Raw genomic sequence first — 24,018 nt, 5'->3', positions numbered from 1 at the left:
TTGGTAAGTTGAAACTTATTTGAGATATTTATGTAAGATTCCCTTTAATTTATTTTGTATATCTCTGAAAATATTTTCACTTATAGGTGACTTGATTTTGAGACTGTTATTAGAAAATTAATTTTGTATTTTACTGTATTTTTTTTTTTGACATAGAAACAAAATAGAAATATTGCAATAAGAAAATAAAACAAATAAATTCGTAAATTTGTGTTTAGTTCTCCTTTAATTATTTATTTTTCATGAGTTCTTTTGTTGAAGGTGCAAGTGTAATATACTAGTGAATTCCAAGTACAGTTTGGGTCGTGGGGAGGACAGTTACCGACAAGCGGTACACCTCAAGCATATTCGAAGCAGCCGCCAATTTTCAAGTGGTTCGAAAGTCCCTTTCTATTTTCGGTAAAATCTTTTCCACCTTACATTCTTCTTCTTTCTAAAAGCGAATGAACGTATTGGTTCTTTTCTTCTAGTTACTAGTTATATGCACGTAATACAATCAATCACCAACTCTTCATTCCTGTCACCTCCTTTCTACGAGCACGCAAACAATGAATGTTGAAACCCTAACTTGTAAATCTCACATTCCGATAAAAAACCCTAAATTCAATCCGAATTTCCATGTTGACTTCTCTTCAACCCGTCTCCGAACTTGTCGGGTTACGCCGTTGACCCGAATATGCAATCTCCGCAGGCGAATAATCACCGCTTGTGTAAATCCTAGCCATGAAATTCCAGTGAAACTAGAAAGCTTGAATTTGAATTCAAGTATCAGTGAAGAAGCAGATGAAGAACAAGTAGAAGCAGTAACAGTTCGAGAAGAAATTAATTCAGTGGTGGATTCTAATGGTAAAGGAGAATTTTCTGGGAATGAAAGCATTTGGGCTCAAGTGGTGGAGATCGTGAAGTTTTCAGGGCCAGCAGTTGGGCTGTGGGTATGTGGGCCCTTAATGAGTCTCATTGATACCGCTGTTATTGGTCAAGGAAGTTCCATTGAACTCGCCGCTCTAGGTAGACAACTCAAAGCTCTCTATCATATATATAATCTCAATTGAGTTTAACTTTTATACACCAACAATGTTATAGGTAACGGAATTTGTACATGCTACAAATGTTAAAAGTGACTTGATAGCCTAAAATTTCTTTATATTGTATAAGTTAAACTCTCTCAATTTTCTACTATACTCTTCTGTTTTGGACGTCCAAAATATTTGACAGAATTCTACTTTTGTACAATTTTTGTATAAAATGGGAAGGAGGAATTATAATGTTGTTTCTGTTAAGTGATTTAGCTCAAAATTTGTAATTGGCAGGTCCCGGAACTGTGTTTTGTGATAACACAAGCTATGTTTTTATGTTCCTTTCAATAGCCACTTCAAATCTAGTTGCTACTGCACTGGCCGGGCAGGTATGTTAGTTGAAAATTCTTGTTATCTTCTCAATGTAATTGCTCTTCCCAAAAATTAGGAGCTTGGAAATTGTCATAGTCAGGGTGATCAATATATCAATATATAGTCGTTTCATTATTTTGCTGTTTACTCTTACATTTTGAGCGTCTTGGATTATGGTCCAGGATAAAAATGAAGTTCAACATCAGATATCTATATTGCTTTTCATTGGGTTGGCCTGTGGTGTTGTGATGTTTGTCTTTACAAGATTGCTTGGTACTTGGGGACTGACTGGTAAGCACCTCATTCTTTTTTTGGTGGTGGATTCATCAGTCATTTGAATATGTTATACTATTCATAATGTCCTCTTCTTCCTTCAGTAGTGGCGTATATTTTTTAATGAGCAACTGACGGGTAAACTTGTCTCACTTTCAGCTTTCACAGGGGCAAAGAACACAGAAATAATAAATGCAGCGAATACTTATGTCCAGGTTATTGTTCTATATTTTATTAGTGCATGTTCTGAAGTTTGTTGAGCTGTTCTTCCCCTTTTTAGCATTGTTGAGTCAATTGAAGAGTCAAAACTGCCAATGCTTTTCTTGTGCTGGATAGTCGGAAGTCAAATAAAAATTGGATATATATATATTGTTCCACAGTGTAATTGTAGAGAATTCATGTCTTATTTTCCACATGGTTATTTCCTCCATTGATATATACAAATTTTCTGCTCATTTCGTCCTTTGGGTCTCATTTAACATATAATAGTAAAATAAAAGGAAAAAAACATCTCTTATAGATTATTGGTCTTTTAAAAGGCATCTTATCTAGAGTCCATAGAGTCTATAACAAATGTAAGATTTGAAAAGTGTAAAGTTTCATTTAGCTGTTATATGACTTAGGTTTGAAGGTCCAGCCAACTAAAACAAATAAATTACCTCTGAAAAGGAGAAGGGGAAAAGTTACAGGAGCTGGGTAGTTGTGAGCAAATTGAATGATTGATTAACAATTAATTATCTAGATCTTCTTGTAGCTAAGCTTCAACTAGGAGTCTCTTCCATCCTAGAACAAACCTGCAGATAAAGACATTCAGTCATTTGCTATATTTTCTGAATTCATATGCTATAGCAGGGATAACAGTTTTTGGCTGAAAGTTTCATCCGTTCTGAGATGATCAAGTAAAATCCACTTATGCTTGGTTATCTGAGCATCTTCATCTGAACAGAATATCTTTTGATGATAGATTCGAGGCTTTGCATGGCCAGCCATGCTGGTTGGTTGGGTTGCCCAAAGTGCAAGGTACCATCTATCTATACTTTAATTTTTATCGGTGTGCTTTTAGATATTTTTTACTTGAAGGAGTTGGCTGAGTGATCTATAAGGTTATGTAGCATTCTATTCCGTTTCTTCTTCATATTGGCAGCTATGCTTTGACAAGCTCCGCTAACACATGTACTGTTTGATATCATGTTTCATGTTGTTCTTGCCACATAGGAAATCAATTGTGGGGCAATGTCTAGCACCTATTTTCACCATATTTAGTCTTCCTCTTCCTGTTTGTCTTTCATCATGGATTCAAGTCCTCTCCCTCAAGAAGCAACTCGTTTTGTTCTGTGTTTACATGATTATTTATTTCTGATTAGACTTAACTAAACATTATATATTTTCTTCTTTATATGAGAAGAGCATACTTTTGTTGAATGTTAAAAGACATAACTAACTCTTACTAGATAGTCAAATGAGCAGAATATTTTTAGATAATGAAGATGAAACACAACTTTTGTTAGCGGTTAGCTTATGAGTTATGACCCTATTAAAGATGGATAATGGACTTGAGCTTTGCTTGAAAGACATTTGAGCATGCCGAGAGAGAGAGAGAGAGAGAGAGAGAGAGTCTATATCAGGCATGCACAGCTAATGCGCCAGCTGAGCTTTTACTGAACACTGTAATTTGCACATGAATCAGATTAGTAAGGATGAGATGACAGATGTAAGGAATTTTTCATTTACAAGGCTAAATATAAAATTCTGCTTTTGATATCCAAAGCAGAATTTAGATCATTTACGGAGCTGAAGGTGTCCAATTTATATCATATTACTGGTACTCTATTCCCATTTAATAAGAAAGATCTTTCTTCTCCTATTAAATATGACGTAACAGGCACTATAACTCCTTCTGGGATAGCTGATGGTTATTTTGGCTTTTGCCTTTTCTTTGAATTATATAAATTTGTTCAGTCCCCGTCTGCAAATCCTCTGCGTGATTTCCAAGAAGTGACGCAAAAACAATCTGAAAGCTGTTTATGATTTTATGCTAGTGTTGTTGTGTTAGCATAAGTGCATTGGTCAGTCTGTTTCAGCGTGTAATACATTTTCTTGTTCTTGAATATACAGTCTAGGCATGAAAGATTCGTGGGGACCTTTAAAGGCTTTGGCAGTTGCCACTGTTATTAATGGCATTGGCGACATAGTCTTATGCAGATTCTTTGGATATGGTATTGCTGGAGCAGCATGGGCAACAATGGTCTCCCAAGTATGCCAAATATACCTTACCAAAAGCCTTTTCTTCCTCTAAATGAATTTGATCTGCTCTTCAACTCTCTGTCTCCCTTCCTCTCTCCACCCCCCGCCCCATCCTCCATTTTCATACTCCTTATGGTAATTCCTAGCTTACTAGCATATTTTAGGTTGTTGCAGCTTATATGATGATTGAGGCACTGAACAATAAAGGATATAATGGTTTTGCCATATCTGTTCCATCATTGAATGAAGTTCTACAGATTTTCATACTTGCAGCACCTGTGTTCCTAACAATGATGTCAAAGGTTTGTTTGACTCAGCTGCATTTTGATTTTGCATGAAAGTGGTGACTTTGTTATGTATCTGACAGATCTTGAACTTCAGGTGGCATTCTATTCTCTACTTGTCTACTATGCTACATCAATGGGCACAAACACTGCTGCTGCACATCAGGTTAGTTTATGTGAAAACTAATATTTTAGATGTATTTTCTTTTTTCATCTTTCTAACGACAAGGTCGGATGGATATTAACATTGACGTATTGATTTTTCTTATTAGGTCATGCTACAACTATTCTGCATATGTGCAGTATGGGGTGAGCCTCTCTCTCAAACAGCGCAGTCATTTATGCCTGAATTGTTATATGGAGTGAATCGGAACTTGTCAAAGGTTATAAGTTAATTCATGTAAAATTTATAGTATCCTGCATCTATTTCCTTTATAATACCACATCCATGAAATTTTGACCGTGATGTCCATGTGCACTGTTGTTTTTATTCTATATTGAAGTTCTTGATTCATTCCCAAGTATACAAATAGAGCTATGTTCCATGCATTTTTCTTTAATTGGATATTGTAAAAGACGAACACTGTGAATCAGGCCCGGATGCTGCTGAAGTCCCTTTTAATCATTGGAGCATCAAATGGATTATTACTGGGATCTGTCGGAGTGTCAGTTACATGGTTTTTCCCCAAAATATTTTCACCTGATCCTCTGGTCATAGAAGAGGTTAGTTATGTACTACATCTTTGATATTTCTTATCCTTTAAGACATTGCAATGTACTGATGAAGTGCAAGATGATACATCTTTTGGTCCTGAGGATTTTAATCCTTTCCACATTCTTTTTTTTGATAAATAACCTTGCTACTAGGAGCAAACAGAAATGATAAAGAAAGAAATACTGCATAAAATGAAAATAACGCAAACAAGCAGCGCGTTAACCAGGTTCATGTTATACTGGATTAAGATCGTGTAAGCATCATCATCATCACTGGGATCAGTTATTTCTATGGTGTTAGTCCGTCCTGTTAGCCAAACTCAGAAGCTTCAATCATAGATTTTGCATTTTAGGTTGGGTATTTGCTATACTCTGTGCACTGCGAGTTGGAACATAAGAACCAAATAAAGATTTTATGTCACTGAAAATAGTTTTATCATGATCGACTGATTGTTCTCACCTTCTGTTGGTGCAGATGCACAAAGTATTGCTGCCATTATTTCTAGCTCTCTGGGTCTCACCGTGTGTTCATAGTCTTGAGGGAACCTTGTTGGTATGTTTTCATACTTTCTCCAAAGTATATTTTGACCACTGTAGAAATTTGGGTTGATTATATATAGATGATTTTAACTGAAAGTCCTTTTTATTTGTCAACGTCTGCCATAAGTTAGGAGTATATTCTGTTTCTTTGGAAAAAAAAAATGTAGCATTTCAAGTGTATTAAGGGATAAATATTACTGGGTAGGGCCAAACAAGGGGTGTGTTTATTTGCACTAGCAATTAAATTTTTTCTTCATGAGGGGTTTCATTTTATTAACTATTTGCAAATTCAATAATAGTAACTAGTAAGTACATCATTGAGTAACTGCTGTGAGAGCGTAATCCTGCAATCAGCAAATTGAAAAATCCAACAAGCCAAAGAGAAGTGCTACCATAACATTAAAGTGAGAACAATCAGAGTGAGTTTATTACATGGAGAACGTGTTCCGGGTTTGACATTTTAACAGGCTGCAAGGAGTGAATAGAGAAAACGATAGAGAAAGAGAGAAACAAGGGGGGGGATGAAATTTTATTTGCTTTTTATTGAGCATTTTTGTTTATCCAAAGTGCGGATAACGCATAAGGATGATAGCTCCAATTTGGATAGGTACCTTTTCAAATCTTTTTGTAATCTAGATCAAACAAAGAAAAATTAAAACTTGGATATCCCTGTTAAACTCTTTGCCCGGACTTCAATTGTGCATTTATTTTGTGTATTAGTTTCTTAGGAAAAGAGCAGTTCTTTTCTTTCTTTTTCTTGGAGACGATTCAGCCCCTACTTATCAATTTCCATTTTGTATATTTTTGAAGTATTTACAGTTTGGCATTGCAATTGTTTAATTTTGTCACTTCATTTTTTATTGTTATTGGATAGGATTCTCTTCATCATTCGAATTAGTTTTGTGATACCATTTTCTCAACACTATGATTTGGTTACTTCTTAGGCTGGACGGGACTTAAAATTTATTAGCATATCAATGACCGCAGTATTTGGTTTGGCCTCTCTTCTCGTCATGGTAAGGAATTCCACTTATTTCGCAAGTGTTTCCTCAATCATCATGATTTAGTTGGCAAATCAAAATCGTTACCCTTGCTCTGCATGCTTTGCTTGAAGTAACTATTTTGATTTCAAGCAGCTCTTGAGCAGTAAAGGATTTGGTTTGCCCGGATGCTGGTTTGCGCTAGTAGCATTTCAATGGGTAAAGATCCATAGACACCCTCACAAGCTTCTGTTCTCTGTTTGTCAAAAATTGACTGATAGTTGTTTACCTTTTATTTTTTTTCCCAGTCACGATTTTCAATTGCTCTACGGAGGCTTACTTTGGCAGATGGCATGCTTTATTCGGAAAACTCAGATCATTACGAGTTACAAAAGGTGAAAGCTGCATAAGTTTGAGATGCTTAAGATAATTCTGTACACAAAAAGTGGAGCAAGTTTTACGTTAAATATTTCCAATTTACAGAAGGCTGGCATAGTGATTAATTATCAACAACAAAATTTTATTGTTGTTATTTGTCAATTGTCAATATCAAAATTAATTGATTCACAATGTATCAATTTTCAAATGAGTTGCAAATTACTATTGACATGTCCAATGCTTGGAGAGCTATGTCAATGTTTGAGATGTTTGACATTTCCTGAAAACGTGATTAAGATTTATTTATACATCAACTCCTGATTTAGCAATCTCGGTTTCAACATCACTGACTCCAAGGCAGTTTAAATTTAAAATAGAATTATTTCGATGGGAGTCATTCTTGCAAAGCCATCAAAGTTGGACCAAATAAATATTGTTTCCCAATTCCACAAAGTAAATGGCGAAAAGAGAGATTAAGCATAAAAAAGATATCTATACCAGCGTAGTGACCACAATTAGTCAGAACCATGATACAGAAGGGTAAATTTAAGACATCAAGGATCCATTAATAAAGTGCACTATTCTTCAGATTTCTTCTAGTTAAAATTGACGATTTCTGCAACCACGAATATGACATTTTCGATGTCAACCTACTATAACATTTGATATGATCAGATTCGAGATCAATCTATACTCTAAGTGAACGTCTTTGATACTATTTCCCACCCCGCCCAAACATTGTAAAAACGTAGTAGTAGGAGAAAAAGTACAACTGCTAACTTTTCTTGTATACATCTCTTCAGCTGGGATATTTCATACGCAAATTCTTTGTCCCTTGGATCTTCATCTTCAGACTATGCGCCTATCATAAGAAACTTCTGCCAAATTTTAACTGAGCCATGGGAGCATTGTGGTGGCTCTGGTGGAAACTTAAACCCTGCTACTTCCTCGGCGACCGCGAGCATATGGTCTTGGTACTTGTCCTTTACTCTGCACATAAGGAGATCCCAAAATGAGCAAGAATGATCATGAATGAAGGAGAGGAGAAAAATTGGGAAAAGGGAATAGGCAAGGAGAACTGTGAGTATTAATTTATTATAACTAGCAACAAACAACAACAACATAACCAGGGTAATCCCACAAGTGGGGTCTGGGAAGGGTAGAGTGTACGCAGTCCTTACCCTTACCTTTAAGAAGGCAGAGAGACTGTTTCCGGTAGACCCTCGGCTCAGGAAAGATAAAAAAAATTATTATAACTAGATAGAATGAAATTAAGACCTCAAATGATTGTTTCGCCGCATATTGTTTTTTTCTCATAAAAGCATTTTGAGCCTGTTTTTTCTTCTCTTCGGCTTTAAGTTTTGTCACGCTTGGACGGTAGAGAATCACAGTCCTACCAATTTGACCAACAACCACTGATCCAGTTGCTTCCTCTAAATGCTTTACAACATCATCCAGCTCTCCCCCTGGACAGGTACCATGTATTTTGAGCTGCATATAACAATCCAGCCATTAAAATCGAATCCCAAGAGCAATGCTTTTATCAGTTATCACATTCACCAACAGTTAACACATTGCTAAAAAGATAAGCGTGAACTTCCATCAACAGAGCTGATAACATGTGACTGTCAGTCCACCTTAGTTTAAGCAAATTAAATTCTACTGATTTTCCATCGGAAAAGGCCCTTCTAATTCCTCAGCGAATGAAGTTATAATCATTATTTTGGACATTTTTACTTTTACTGGCAACCCTGTCGTCCCCTTTCCATATCAAGAAGATGAGATCATAGGGGGCGACCGCACATACTTGATCACAAACACTCGCCTTCTTCAGTATAGCCGCTTAACCTTTAACCATATTGATTACTATTGCTCATACTGCTAATCTACACACAACAAACCAGCTTTAACATATTACAAGTTAACAGTGACACAGGCACAGCAAAAGAACTTCCAAGTCTTTCTAATGTGAAACCTCCACTTGCTAGTAACCAGAATAATCATCTCAGAAACTTAACAACCACTCAAATAAAGCCAAATTTCTGCAGATTTTAGTTCGTTCCCTGTTTCATGGTTTTGGTGAAAAAACTACTCAATAAGCAACAGAGGTAACCATAACATTAGAATGTCTATGGAAAGATTAATACTGGCTACTCTACATATTTCGTTAGAATGCACATTATCAAGAACTAAAACGGCATGCAAGCACAAACAGTTCCACCGGTTGAATTTTAACTCAGATTTACAGCAAGATCCGTGACCAATTTTTTACCTAATTACTAACATATCATCTCTACTTGTTACTTATATCAAAAATAAAAAATCATCTCTACTTGTTAAAACGACGCTGTTCTTACTAACTACTAGTCCAGTACACTTCAATCTTTGTATAAATTCCGACCTATGACGAGAGGCAAATTCAGAATTTTAATAACATGGGTTCGACCTTAAAACTTATTGGTACTTTTAAAATTATGGTTCACATATAATATTTGCTGAAAGTTTATTGGGTTTTCACATATAATATTTGCTGAAAGTTTATTGGGTTTTCACATATATATGTATGTCCAATGCTCCGTGTAGAAAATACTGATGAACCGAGGAAATTAAGATAACTCGAAAAGTTTTGAAAGACAATTAGGAAAAAAAGAAAAGGACACTACACTGAATTTGAAGATAACGTTTCTAGCATAATTGATATAAACCCTAAACCCTAAACAGCTGGTCAAAAATTGAGTAAAATCTTCACCAGCACAAAAAAAAGGGGGGAAATGTACCTTGAGAAGCTCATTAGCTTCAAGAGTCTCATCTAACGCAAATATCACAGAATCAGTGACACCAGATTTTCCGACTTGTTGACTCTTCAGCTTCTTCCCTAAACTGTGTGCATACGATGCCAATTCTTTCTTCTCCTTCCCTGTCAGGCTCGGCAGTTCTTTCTTCTCCTTCACTCTCAGGCTCGGAGCAGCAGTTACTTCTCCATTTTCCTTTGCAATTTCCTTGTCCTCCACATCCTCAGTGGATTCCAATAGGGCTTGAGAATTAGAGACAAGTACTGGAAGGTTCGAGAAAGTTCTAGAGCGAAGGAAACAGGACGAAGAATTGTTGATGGTGATGGGACAAAGCAACGTCGTTTGATGAGGAAGAAGAGAGAGAGATTGCTTAAAGAAGGAGAAAGAGAGGATAGAAGCGGGTCGGAGCAGGCGATGAAAAACCATGTGTTGGGATGAGGAAGAGGAAGAGGATAACATTACTGTTCCCATTTGCTTTCAGCTTCAGATGCTGTACTTCCACTCCATTTCCAAGTTTGAGGGGGTAACGTGTGGTTACACACTATCCTCCTTTGGAGTTCTCGTAGATTTAGTAACACCGACAAATTAAAATATAATGAAGTATCTCCTACAGCATTGGGTGTTTGGTCTAGTGGTATGATTCTCGCTTCGGGTGCGAGAGGTCCCGAGTTCGATTCCCGGAACACCCCTTTTATTTTTAAACTTTCTAATCCAGCTATAATTTTTTTTTTCTTCTTCCTTTTCTTACTACTAATTAATGGTATCTCTCTTAACTTTTTCAGTTAAATACAAGGGAAGGAAATCTCAGAAACTACAAAAAAATTGAACCTTTATGCCTATGTTTCGACAAGTGATTTCTTTTTTTCATGTTTCGAGAAGTGAAGTTGCCAACCATGGACTTGATCTTGTTCTAGAATGTCAATTCTCTTTTTTTCGCTTCAAAAAAGGTCAATCCTATTATCATTCTTGTATTTAATCTATATATTACCTTTCCAATTTTGTTCATCCACTCAACACACACTTGTTCCATATTTTCTATGATCACGAGACAGTAATAATATAATTACTACGTAATATATAGAAGTAGTAATAGCTGGCATAATCAAAACCTTTTCTTTAGTTTGTCATTTCTTTTTATTTTGTGCGTTGTCTCGAATTAGTTTTACCTATGCAAAAAATAAAACTTCTCATTCCAAAACTATCCTTCCCTACCTTAAATTGTAACTTCTTTAACATTATTTTCTTTACTTTTGTCTCGTGCAACGCTAGATAAAACGTGAAATGTTGCTATCTTAATGCGATTGACAACGTAGAGCATATTGATTGCTATTAAACCTTAATTCAAGCAGCAAAAATTGGACCAACACTTTTGTTGCAGAATTCCTCCAGCATATTACAAAAGGCTAGCCGTCCTCATGTCACGGAGATAACACAGTAATTTAACTCACCAAAACAAGAGCATAATAATATCTTTTTATGTATCCTTGAATTTGTTACAATGGAAATAAGAGACGAGTGAGAAAATAAAGAAAATGCTAAGAGTACATTATACGGAAAACATTTTTTTTAGTTGTGCAATAAGAGATGTCCAATTATAAATTTACAAAAGACCAACTGACACAAATTGGCACTCTTGAACGCATAAGGGTTTTAAAGACTCTTTTTGGTTCTTTCCCTCACAAATTGGGGGCACTCTTTTAACGCACGCGAATAGAGGGTGTCAGAATAGAAATTAGACATGAACACACTTGGTGAGAACTACATGTAAAGACCTCATAGTTTCAAACACCACCCGAAACTTGGTAATTACCATATCAAAAATGCATTGGATATTCACCAGACTTTCATCTTTGATTTGGCAAAAAATTTCAACCACATGTGTGGAAGAAGTTGTTCGCACGCAGATGTAGTGTAAGAGAACCACATATTTTCCGAGAAATCCAAAGTTGCTAAGAGCTCGGGATAAGAGATAGTTAATTTCGGAATTAAATTTAAGATGAGTTTATCTCGTTTTGATTATAATAAAATAGTGAAACTAATCCCGATATTAGTTACCCCGGAATTATAGTATATTTTATCCTCATGGGAAGAGGATAATTAATTCCGGAATATCTAATCATGGGATAACTTTTTCCCAACAAAACCAAAGTGTAACACATTGATTTGATGCATCCCTTAAATCTGATGTAATCTAGAAAAGTACAACACAGTTACGTACCCCATAAGACGAGCCACACAGTCATATGCGAACCTTATGAGTAACCTCTACGAATTAAGCAATGAATTCTTGTTGGAAGTAAGAGATGAATCTCACCGATCGCACACAATTTAGATTAGAATATAGGCCTAGAATAAACGAAAATAATAAATAAACTGCCCATATTTCTAAGGTGGTCAAAATTAATGATATGAACAGCTGAAGAACAGATACCTTTGGCCAGAACCTTCAGTCTTGAACCAAAATACCAACAATCAACAGCGTTATTGATGCAACTGCTCATAAAAAATGTGTAACAACGTTAAATATTAAAACCAAAACACAAATCAAAAACTTGTCCCATTTCTCAAGAAGTCCCATAGGCCATAACTGCATGACTACATAACCAGAGTAACAGATCAAAATATCAAATCAAACTTTAGGGAAGCAGCGCAGCAAAAGATCCTCAACAGGCAATAAGGAAAGAAAAAAGGCTTCATCTGAAAAGGCAATAATGTCATAGCCCTACTTTTTCCAATTGCCAATTAAAACTCTATCTTTCTTTATTTCGTATACAAACGTACAACTAAAGGGTGGACCCCATCACCTGCCTCTACTCAATCGGATTATCAGGGAGATTTTCTCAGGTGCCAGTATCCACCCTCACTTTTTTCCTGTTTACACAAAGCTAAACCCTAGCTCCCTAAACAAACACTACCTCCAACAAGAAAATTGGACACAATCTGAATAAAACAAACTGAAAATAATACTGAAACGAACTACACTGAACTTAACTAGTACACTAGCCATTATGAACTAAAACTGCATTGCTATAAAATTTGATGATTATAATTTCTCATTTATCGAGAATGTGAGTAGGAGGGGGAAGTGACTCTACATTTTCCCACAGTATTTATATTCACCAACTCCCCAGAACCATCTCTTGGAGGACTGAAAATTACAGGCAGAAACCCTTCTGATTCACAATCAAACATCGTATCTTTGAACCGGTTCACTAACGCCTCCTTTCCCTGTTAGCCATTTCACATCAAAAATCACATAAACTAATTAATACATCAACTGATCGATAAAAAAATTCTTGAACCGAGTACTGAGTGGCAAATTAAAAGAGGTCTAAGCAAATGCACCTTGATCTTTGCAGTGACTATTTTAACACTCCTCGGAGATTCCGGAAACACGTTTAGTTTGTTATTAAATGCACCAAAAAATTTCAACACAGCTCCGTGATCTGTGAAATTAACAAAAGCGAATCCTCTGCTCCTCTTATTTCTGCACAAATAAAACCCATCTTTTACGTTAGCCCTAAACATAGAAGAGAAGTTACTATTGCTAACAATTAAACCAGACACAACGAGATAATATAGATTTAAACTACGTACTTGAAATCCATGGGCAAATACAAGAAGTCATAAGCGGAGACAATATTTTGTCCATTAGAATCTTTGGCCTTTTCATTTTCCACTGAGCAATGTTGGTCTAGAAATTGCATCAACATGTCACGGCTGTAAAGGAAAAAAATGAAACCATTAAATTTCTAACAAATTCCAAGGAGCATAAAGAATTAATTAATAGCGGGTAAACTGATAGTGATAATGATATGCAACTAGAGAGTCGGACTATTAATTTACACTTAATAAACTTCCAAAAACGGAAATAAATAAATGAATAACAAACGAAACAAAAAAGGTCAAACATACCTGTAAGAGTATGGAATATTCTTGATCATGACAGTAGTAGTTTTGTTTTGGGTCCAAGTGAGAGGTATCACATCGTGTTTCTGCAGCTTATTGTTCTGTGGCCACTTTCCATAACAAACACTTTGAGACCTCTCATTTTCCATTTTCCGTTGCACAAAACCCTCATTAGAACAACTTTCTCTGGAAAAACCTCGACCCCTTTGTCTTGGGACATAACCACTTCTCATCCTAGGAGGCCGAGGTCGAGAATTCTCATGAGCCATTAACCTCGGAGGAATATTCCGAGGCGCGTGTTTTACCGATGGTCGCGATATCTCCTGCGGTGGTGGATCGACGGCAGGAGATGGAGGTGGTGACGTGTACAGCGAGTTTGGAAGATAATGAGTTGGAGAATCGAATGTTAACGTTGATGGTGCAACCTCCTGCGGTGGTGGATCGAAAGCAGGAAATGAAGGCGGTGGCGGCGGAAGCGGAGGCTGTGGTGTGTAGAGAGAGGTTGCCGGATAATGAGAGGGAGGAACAGAAAACGGTGGTTGAGATAGTTGATTAATGGGTGTAAAAGGAGAAGGCATGTAGCCGGCGGGGAAATGGTAAGAGTTGAGGGGAAGGGAAGGTGGAGGAATATTGACAGTGTTAGTATAGAAAACAGGAATATACTCAGGTGCTTGAGGGTTCAAAAAACTCCTTCGACCAGCCATTATTGTACTGTATCTGAAACTAGGTTTTGATATTATATAAAAAGAAAAAGAGAAGTGGTGTTCGACGAAAAGATTGCGAAGCTGGGGTTCAGAGTTCTAATCTCTGAAGAAGTATGAAGAATGAAAGAGACAGAGAAAGAACAGTGACAGAGAATTAGAGAGAGAGAGAGACTCAAACCAGTGTGAGAAGAAAGAACGATAGAAACTGTTGATTCACTGCACTGTCCACTCGCTGTTGGCAGCAAAAAGGCCACTACCTTTTTATAGCCACCCCCAACCAAGGAATTTGTGGCTAAATCTTTCGGACAATTGATTAAATAGAAAACTAGAGAACAACGCAGGATACTGCTAAGGAAAAACTACTGCACAGGAAAACAGGAGAACTGTGTCTACCTTATATATAATGCAAATAATTTTTGTATAATGAAAAGAATTTAATTTGTTATAGCAAATTATTTAATATATTTTTTAAGTTATCGGATTATACTTATTATAAAGAGTTACTTATTATTGTGAGTAATTTAATTTGATGTTAAAAATATATAAAATTCTGTTATTATAAGGAACTTAATTAATTTTCTTAACAATCATGAGGTTACAATTTCGATTTCTTTCCTTGCGAAAAGGAAAAAAAATATTTATATTTGTCACACATATTTTTCTCATAATATTTTATCAAACTTGAACAATTATACCACTTGCATATGAAAAATATTGAACTGCCAAATGTGATGATTGGATGAGTGATATTTTTTAATCATTAATCGATTGCGATTTGCATTATTGTAATATATATATATATATATATATATATATATATATATATATATATATATATATATTTGTGCATTCTGCTAATACACAGTCAAACACTAATTAGGTGGTTTACGAGCACTACAATATTCTTACAAATTGTTGATTCTTTCTATTTTTTCTAGAATTTTTTTAAAAATATTGACATGCTTTTATGAATATCATGTGTTAAGAGATCTTACGAAAAAAAATGATAATTTATTATGATCATTCTATCTATCGAAAATAACTTATACGAAAGTTTATTTTACTTCATCTTGAAACAAAGGTTGTACACGATATAAAGAAAAATGTTTCTTTTAAATTAAAAACATTTTTCTTTATTTTTAATATTTGATTAATAGGCAGAAAATATTGAATAAATAACATTCACACAGAAAATAATCTTAAACAAATTATGAGATAAAATGAGAGAGGGGGTGGGGTTTGGCTGAGGTGGAAGGGTGGGGTGATTGGAGTTAGAGATGGGGTGAGGGGGGAGGGTGGGGAGGTACAATCAACTTGGAATGCCACGCATGGGAAATTTCGAAAACACACCAAACCAAGAAATAAAAAAAATAAAAAAACTGGAAGTGAAGCGGCGCGTTGAGAAAGCGTAGTGGAAGAGCGTGGAGAGGAAATCGGAAGCTCATAATTAGTTGCATTAAATGCACAGATTCGGAGCCTCGGGGATACGCGCTAGCCGCGATGAATGTTCCTCCTCTTGTCTCGTCTCTGCCGATCACTTCTGCTTTCCCCTACACACTTGAGAGTTGAGAGCCTTCATTTGATTGGACACATGATTTAAAGTATTAATTTAATCTGAATAATAGTTTAGCGATAATTGCTGGTGAAAACAAATAAATAAATTAAATTAAAAAATTTGGAAACAATAGTAAAATAGGTTCGTATTAAATACTCGAATAATAGAGTGACACGTAAAATCGAAGACAGAGAAAAGCAAAGCAAGTGGAAACCAAGATCGGGGACAGCAACCTCGGTTGCACCGGGTAAACCCCGAAGTGAATATTGCTAATGAAGACAAATAAATGTTTGTCGTCCGGTGACATTCAATGAAGAATATTTTTCAGTATTAAATAGACAATCCGTTATAGAGAATTTTGGTATTCATAGTGTGCCGTTATATATTCATCAATGGCCCCATAATTATCATTTAAGAGAGGCTTGATCCTAAGATTTTGTTCCTTAGGTGCAGCTATAAATAGTGATTTCTACAACCATTGTAGGACACGAATTTTCTGACAAACTTATGCTATACTTTATTTTAAGCTCAATAATACTTTATTTCCTATCTATTGATAGTCTTATTAATGCCTTCGGAAGCTTTGCTCTATTTGTCGTCTTATCTCGATTTCAACGCTAAATCTTGCATTTTATTTAATTTATTTATCATTTTGGGATCAAATTCATTCGTTTGTCTATAAACCACGTTATAAATTTAATTATATCGTTTTATGGGTAAACATATACTATTCGACCGTAACCGTGTAAGTGGGATTAGAAGGTTCTTGTTTTTGTTTTTGTACAAAACTTGTCAAAAATATAATACTGTAAAATGTACATCTTCTCCGATAACATGTTCTTATGTCTTACTATGAATATAGATGTTGGTGGCTGCTATACATAAAATTGTAGTGGATAGGGTAAAGTTTCATGTGTTTGGCGAAGTGTTCTAATCTTACTTGACAACATAAAATTGTAAAACAAAACGTTTAACATTACAATAATCAAATGGGAAAAAACAAAAAGTTACTCCATATAAGAGGAAATGCACATCATTTGACTATGCCTTTCACGTTGTGTCACACTTCAATGCTTAATAATCAAGACTGTTAGCACGAGTTCTTGGTAATTTTTGGACCTAATAGTAAAAGATAAGAGAACCAATTGTTATAAATCTGTATTGCTGTAATAAATAATTAAACCATTAAATTTTATGAAATATATAAGCAAAACAGAAAGTTAGTAACACTTGTTTAACGAAATAAATTCTGAAAAAATAATAGGAATAAATCGAGTCAACTCAATACACAGTGTGTTCTTAAGGAAATTATTCCCCTCAAGTACCCGAGGTGCTGGAATATATCCTCCAAGGATAGAACGATTTAACTCACCGGAGTGTTGGTACCAAAAACGCCGGTGAACATCGAGCCACTCGAAGGTTGTATATTTATAGAGTTGCTGGCACTGTTTCTGAAAAGTTTGCAACCTTTCAGAAACAGCCATGGCTGTTGGAACAGGCTGTTTGAAATATTGCGGGATTTTTCGTTAATTATTTAATTAATTAATTAAATAATTGAAAGGAATTTTGTCCAAAAAAATTAATCAATCAATGATCAAAGCCGAAGCAGAAGCCGAGCGAGCGACGACGATAACGGTGCGAGACTTGCCTTTTTCTTAATTCTTTAAGAGTGAGATGAAGAGCAATTATATATATACCCATCAAAAGCCTTTTTTTTCCTCCAATATGTGACAATGACCCTTTGCCAAGGAGGGAAACTCAAATATTTTATTTTTCCTTCATTTCTCATTCACCCTCTTTAAGGTATACAATTTTAAAATCCCAACACCGATTAGCGCAAATCTTTTATCGGTTTACTGTGCAAAAGAAGCAGATTCATTTTGCTTCAACTAGTTGGTTAAAATACTTGTCTATTTAAAACAAAAAATAATCAAAATAAATGAAGGAAAAGGTCGTGGAACACATACAAAGAGATAATTTATGTATAAAATTGCTCCTTGGTATAATTTAGAAACTTGGAATATGTATATCAATCCCACAATTAAGTTATTCAACCAAATGAATTATAATGATGGATAGCTGAATTGTAAGTCTAAATTCTAGATAATACATAAATTTCTCCCCTGAATTTGAGAGATCCTACGTCACGTCCCAAATTACCCCTAGACGTGACTGGCACCCATCATACACTACCCGCCAGACGAATCATATTTTCATACCTTAGCCATTAATTTGCAGCATTTGATTAATTAAATAAGTACCCACATAATATGATAACCATATGATAACCATAACAAACAATTAATATCTCGAAATATAATATTCAAGCTCTATCCCAAATCCCACACTAGACCATGGAGCATCTAAGAAAATTGCAAAATACATCATATGAACAAATAATAAAGACTCTTTTGGCAGCCTCCACGAACAATGCGGCAGCTCACCTAAATAACTGAATCAACTCTAGCGAACTCGTCAGTTCCTAGCTCCGTCTTCACCAATAGTATCTGCATAGATATGCAGGTAAGGAGTGAATTATACATAAATATAACCCAGCAAGATCCTTGACCCGCCAATTTGAATACCCCTGGAACAAGTGTTAGAAAATACAAACACACAACAAGCACATAAATAATATGCACAGAAATTTTTTCACCATATAATTACTCTATAAGGCCCAAATAATTATTCAACAACAACACTATATATATCTCAACACAATCTCCACTAAGGATTTGTCAGTAACGGTGCCACACCTCCTTTTTTTTCGAGTGATAAGGGAGTTTTTTCAATTTAAGTGACATTATTCGAAATGAGATTATTTATTTAATGAAAGTCGCCACTTGGGATAATTATTATGGTGTCACAAGTCACCGGTTTGTTTTAAAATCCCAAATCGAGGAGATTGACTCTATTTATGGTCCGCGAACACAGAAAATCGGGTAAGGAATTTTGTTAACTCGGGAGAAAGTGTGAGGCACTCCTGAGTTCCGTGGTTTTAGCACGGTCGCTTAACAATTAATACTTGGCCTAATTATCTTATTTATTACATGTTTTAAACCTATTGTGCATTTTATCTTTTGCCGCTTTTAATATTTATGTAATTTATTTGAACAAGTCGCGATGTCGCGCACTCATTGTTTTTGTACATATTGCAAATCGCGTCACGTGAAATGCACCCACGATTTACAACATATTTAATTTAATTATTTGAAGTTGTTGTCAAGTCGCGTGAAACGCGTACTTGAGTTGGTATTTTCGTATCATGACAATGTCACGGGAATCGTACCCATAGTCACGATGATTTACTAATCGCGCCTAAAGCAACTAGCACGTGTTCATAATTTGTTTTTCCTTACGAGTTTGAGGTCTTTGTAAGGTCAAGAGCTATGGAAATCAATTGTGAAAAATGGTTCAGCTTTTGCTCTTACTAAATAGGGCCCGACAGAAACTATTTTGGCCGAGATAAATTAAAATTGATCGTAGTACTGTCACGACCCAAAATCCAACCAGTCGTGATGACACCTAACCCAACCCGTTAGGTAAGCTAATTATCGACTATCCAATTCCAATATAATTTAACAAAACAATTAAGTAAAAAAAAATATCTAAATCTTATATATTACCCAAGGACTAGTAGTACAAATCATGAGATTCTAAGAATAGAGTATACAAAGCTGGTATGAAGTAAATACATCATCTGTTTGAAAAGTACATAAACAGAGTTTTATGAATCTAAAGCTACCATGAACAAGAGGCAGCAACAACACGCAGGTACATCTTCAGATCCAGCTCCCAACGAACATACCAACATCAGCAGCCAACATCTGCATGCAAGGTGCAGAAGTGTAGTATGAGTACAACTGACCCCATGTACTCAATAAGTAACAAATCTAACCTTAGATTGAAAGTAGTGACGAGCTTGTACCATGGTCAAAGTCCAACTCCAATAACCAACAATAATTCATAACAATATAAAGCAAGTAATAAAAGAAGTAACTCAAAGAATAAATGCTCAGCTAAATCATGACCTTTAAAAATAGTTTTGCCTTTCAAGTGTATCAGTGAAAATCCCAAGTCGTTTACCGAAGTTACCAAAATGTGAATAAGTTTAAAAACAGTAATTTTCTCAAAAATCCTTTCAATAATAAATAAGATGTTTTATTTTCTTTCCAGCTAGCCAGTGTAAAACAAATATATCACTATGCACATATATCAACATGTGTGAGAAGTCATGAATGACGTAATACCGTACAGCATGAGAAAAATACATCTCTATGCATGTATGTCATGTGTACATGTCAATGTAATGTATGTCAGAGATGAACTCATGTACTCACACTCTCAGAGTACTGAATCTCACTTTCTCACGCATTCCACTTATCATGCTCAATCACTCGGTACTGTATATGGCCAATCCGACCCATGAAAGATCCATCCAGGAATATACACATCAACTCATCATCAGTCACTTACTACCGAGTAGGGCCAATCCAGCCCGTGGAGAAGATCCATCTCCAGGTATAAAATGTTTCGGACAAGATCCATGTTTAGGGAAGATCCATCCCTTAATAATATCAATCGCGCTCACTGGGGGTATGTGCAGACTCCGGAGAGGCTCCTTTAGCCCAAGCGCTATAATCCGCACGGATAACTCACGTGCCATAGTATCAATATCAGAATCAACCAGGCCCTCAGCATCACTCAGTCATCAATCTCTCCGGTCTCTCTCTCTCTCACTCACGGGCTCACAATGTCATGATACTAGCCCGAAAATAATGATATGATGCATCAATAAATAACAATAGAGACTGAGATATGATATGCATATGAATGCGTATGACTGAGTATGTAATGCAATGAAAGCAGATAACTCAACAGCAGAAATGACCTCAGTGGGTCCCAAACAGAATAAGTATGTAGCCTAAACATGCCTTTAACATGAATCACAGCTTGATAACTCTAGTACGTAGAGATTTAATGATTTCAGATAAGTTCAGGTAACTACACAGTACCACAAAAATAATGAAATCACAGTTCACACGGTGCACGCCCACACGTCCGTCACCTAGCATGTGCGTCACCTCAACACCAAACACATAACACGTATATTCAAGGTTCATACCCCAACTGCACGATAAGAAGAGTTACTTACCTCGAACAAGACGAATCCAATGTCGAGCAAGCTAAATAATACTTCAGAAATTCCATTTTGCGCGTATCAACTTTTGAACGGCTCGAATCTAGTCACAATTAATTTGATTCAGTCCACATAATTATAGGAATTAATTTCATAATAAAATGCTAATTTTCCCCTCAAAAATCTGAAATTATACTCCAAAAATCGCCCGTGGAGCCCACGTCTCGGAATCCGACGGAACTCACAAAATCCGACAACCCATCTAATTACAAGTTCAACTATACTAATTTCATTCAATTCCGACTCCAAATCGACATTCAAAATGTAAAAATCCACATCATGAAACTTTAGGCCAACACCCCCAATCTCCTCTTTAAATTCATCAACCAATTGCTAAAAATGAAGATAGATTCATGGAATAAAATCACAAGGGAGTCAAGAACACTTACCCCAAGTTGTGCGAAAATTTTCCTCTCTAAAATCGCCCAAACCGACCTCCAAGGTCCGAAAATGGGTGAAGAATCACGAACCCTCGAACTTAAAGGGTTCTGTCCAGTCTATCCACATCTGCGGACAAGAGTCCGCATCTGCGACCTTCGCTTCTGCAGATGAATCTCGCACCTGCGATAGTGGTCGCTTCTGAGGTGTGCAAATCGCATTTGCGGTCACGCTTCTGCGCGAATTGGCCGCTTCTGCGCATGCGCATATGCGCCCTGGCTTCTGCGTCTGCGGCCTTCGCTCTTGCGACAGCCTTGTCGCACATGCAAACCCATTTCCGCATGTGCGAAAACACCAGAACCAACAGCCTTCAACAATGCAATATGCAACGAAATTGATCCGAACCTTGTTCGAAACTCACCCGAGGCCCCCAGGACCTCAACCAAATATACCAACAAGTCCAATAACATAATACAGACCTACTCGAGGCCTCAAATTACCTCAAATTCAAGCCTATCAAATCAAGTTCGATTGACCTCAAATTTTGCACACAAGTCATAAATGACATAACGAAACTATTCTCGTTTCCAGAATATGATTCCGACCCCGATATTAAAAAGTCAACCCCCCTCCCGTTCAAACTTTCCAAAAATTCAATTTTTGCCATTTCAAGCCTAATTCCACTACGGACCTCCAAATAATTTTTCGGGCACGCTCCTAAGTCCAAAATTATCATACAGAGCTATTGAAATTATCAGAATTCAAATCCAAGGTCATTTACACATAAGTCAACATCCGGTTGACTTTTCTAACTTACATTTTAAATTACGAGACTAAGTATCTCATTTCACTTCGAAATCTCTCCGGGCCCGAACTAACTAATCTGATAGGTCATAATACAGCTATAAAGTACAAATAGAGCAGTAAATGAGGGAACAAGGCTGTAATACTCAAAACGACCGACCGGATCGTTACATTCTCCCCCACTTAAACATATGTTCGTCCTTGAACGTGCCAAGAGTTGTTTCCAAGCCATCAAATAACTATTTCATCTTACCACGCACGTACCCGAGGGTGATCCCACGTCACCCTATTCTATATAGGCTTGATAATACAATACAACTGTAAATCATTAATTTAACCTTAAGCCCAAAACCTTTGAATTCAATTCCCAATATTCAGAATTTCTTACAAGACCCGAATCTCACAGTTACACACTGTATAAGTCTGAAGAAGCTGCATCGAGCCATAACCATAACCACGGATATAATCACCTAACATATTACACAACTCGCATGCTCGTAGCACTATTCCCGATCACAGTAACTACTCCAAAACAAACCAAGTACTAGTATTAAACCCCGTATCGAACAATACCTCATCCAAAAACCTTCGTACATTGCTGATAATGAAAGAAACATGCAGAAATCTTATGCCCCCTTATCAGAACAACAAGTCATTTAGCTCTCTCGCCCCAACCAGAACCATAATCACTTTCTAAGCCGACTTTCAATATTATCCTCCTGAATATACCGTAATCAGATCTGATAGTAATCATTCTAGGTCCAATGACCTCATATTATTAAAACAACTATCCCATAGACATGCCACACCAATATAACTCAGAGCCACAAATCGTGGCATTCGTGCGCCAATACTCAACAATTCAAATGTACTCAGTCATGAAAAATGACTCAAATGAGAGAACTGCCCCGCAAGATTAACAAGTACAACCATAAAACAAATGCTTAAGAAATCCATCACACACCGTAGAATCATCACACGATTCTAACACAAGGTTCATACCTTAACATAACTCTGTTGCAATGCGTGACCCCATCCAAATGCTAGTCCATATTATATACCTCGAGTCACCCTGCTCAGAATCAATAACCACGGAGAGGCAACTGACACAATGCCAAACAAAAACCCGAAAGAATATAACTAATACGCAATCAATCATGCAATACTCAAATACTCATTTCGCTCAAATTTCGCCATAAGGTCCCCAATAAAACCGCACCATGGGTGCATATAACCAATGAATCACAACACCTCATAGCACAGAAGAGTAACTCACAGATCATTTCAGAATGCGAATAAGTCCACCACCAACAGAATGGCACATCCCACAACAATAGCAGTATAGAGCCAACCAATCCGACTCGGTATAGAATACACATCCTAATTGGGCCTACCGATTGACCCCCAAATCAACTATGGTCACCCACAAATAGATAAATAACCCTCCAAAAATCCACGATGACTGAATCATAATACATACTATCATCTGGCTAGCTTCGGCCACAACTTCACAGTTCGCAACCATGAAACAATCCATTCCTGAAAACTCCCAGTCCCCAAACCCATAGAACATACGAATCACCATTTCCGATCCGATGTGTACCGCCTGAATGTCTAACACATCTCTCATACATGAGCATCCCACGAGGAATACTTCTCCCATTTTTCGTGCCACACAGCAACGTTTTAAAATCAGCAGTCGATCAACTAGGAGAGTGCCGCAACACCTATGAAATATCCATAATTTAAAACATAGTGCGCCTTTTAAAATGTACACTCTACTCACGCAATTCCAAATAGTTATAGCATTTATCTAAACATCGAAAATTTTCTATGCCCTCTAAGAATTTATGACCTCCCCTTCAAAAATAAATC

At 36.4% G+C, this 24,018-nt stretch overlaps 3 protein-coding genes and 1 non-coding gene across 4 annotated transcripts; 2 read left to right on the top strand and 2 right to left on the bottom strand.

The window, feature by feature from the left end:
- The first annotated feature begins 356 nt into the window (after nt 1-356).
- On the top strand, nt 357-7,039 carry LOC104090506 (protein DETOXIFICATION 46, chloroplastic-like). The gene is made up of 14 exons (XM_009595608.4): nt 357-1,008; nt 1,311-1,405; nt 1,571-1,679; nt 1,821-1,876; nt 2,626-2,681; nt 3,777-3,915; nt 4,070-4,207; nt 4,287-4,355; nt 4,462-4,572; nt 4,784-4,912; nt 5,379-5,456; nt 6,388-6,459; nt 6,580-6,642; nt 6,732-7,039. The coding sequence occupies exons 1-14, from the start codon at nt 549-551 to the stop codon at nt 6,831-6,833; spliced, it is 1,677 nt and encodes a 558-aa protein (XP_009593903.1). The 5' UTR covers nt 357-548; the 3' UTR covers nt 6,834-7,039.
- Nucleotides 7,040-7,274: 235 nt separating this feature from the next.
- On the bottom strand, nt 7,275-10,114 carry LOC104090505 (uncharacterized). The gene is made up of 3 exons (XM_009595607.4): nt 9,579-10,114; nt 8,080-8,292; nt 7,275-7,791 (listed from the first exon to the last, which is right to left on the bottom strand). The coding sequence occupies exons 1-3, from the start codon at nt 10,062-10,064 to the stop codon at nt 7,732-7,734; spliced, it is 759 nt and encodes a 252-aa protein (XP_009593902.1). The 5' UTR covers nt 10,065-10,114; the 3' UTR covers nt 7,275-7,731.
- Nucleotides 10,115-10,210: 96 nt separating this feature from the next.
- On the top strand, nt 10,211-10,282 carry TRNAP-CGG (transfer RNA proline (anticodon CGG)). The gene has a single exon. It is a non-coding gene; the product is annotated as a tRNA-Pro (tRNA).
- Nucleotides 10,283-12,197: 1,915 nt separating this feature from the next.
- On the bottom strand, nt 12,198-14,455 carry LOC104090507 (protein MEI2-like 7). Its single transcript, XM_009595609.4, has 4 exons — nt 13,509-14,455; nt 13,191-13,313; nt 12,939-13,080; nt 12,198-12,821 (listed from the first exon to the last, which is right to left on the bottom strand). Exons 1-4 carry the CDS (start codon nt 14,204-14,206, stop codon nt 12,651-12,653), a joined length of 1,134 nt encoding a protein of 377 aa, XP_009593904.2. The 5' UTR covers nt 14,207-14,455; the 3' UTR covers nt 12,198-12,650.
- Between the last annotated feature and the right edge of the window lie 9,563 nt (nt 14,456-24,018).

This window comes from Nicotiana tomentosiformis, chromosome 1 (assembly GCF_000390325.3).
Source record: "Nicotiana tomentosiformis chromosome 1, ASM39032v3, whole genome shotgun sequence".
Lineage (NCBI taxonomy): Eukaryota > Viridiplantae > Streptophyta > Magnoliopsida > Solanales > Solanaceae > Nicotiana > Nicotiana tomentosiformis.
The sequence above is the reverse complement of the archived record's forward strand: the minus strand, read 5'-3'. Positions and strand labels throughout refer to the sequence as shown.

Coding starts and splice junctions, on each gene's coding strand:
- LOC104090506 (XM_009595608.4), top strand. CDS start 549: ATGAATGTTGAAACCCTAACTTGTAAATCTCACATTCCGATAAAAAAC. Junction 2,682..3,776: donor TGGGTTGCCCAAAGTGCAAG/GTACCATCTATC, acceptor TTGAATATACAG/TCTAGGCATGAAAGATTCGT. Junction 4,208..4,286: donor TCCTAACAATGATGTCAAAG/GTTTGTTTGACT, acceptor CTTGAACTTCAG/GTGGCATTCTATTCTCTACT.
- LOC104090505 (XM_009595607.4), bottom strand. CDS start 10,064: ATGGGAACAGTAATGTTATCCTCTTCCTCTTCCTCATCCCAACACATG. Junction 8,293..9,578: donor AAGCTAATGAGCTTCTCAAG/GTACATTTCCCC, acceptor TGTTATATGCAG/CTCAAAATACATGGTACCTG. Junction 7,792..8,079: donor CGGCGAAACAATCATTTGAG/GTCTTAATTTCA, acceptor CCTTATGTGCAG/AGTAAAGGACAAGTACCAAG.
- LOC104090507 (XM_009595609.4), bottom strand. CDS start 14,206: ATGGCTGGTCGAAGGAGTTTTTTGAACCCTCAAGCACCTGAGTATATT. Junction 13,314..13,508: donor AATATTCCATACTCTTACAG/GTATGTTTGACC, acceptor TTTCCTTTACAG/CCGTGACATGTTGATGCAAT. Junction 13,081..13,190: donor TATTTGCCCATGGATTTCAA/GTACGTAGTTTA, acceptor TTATTTGTGCAG/AAATAAGAGGAGCAGAGGAT.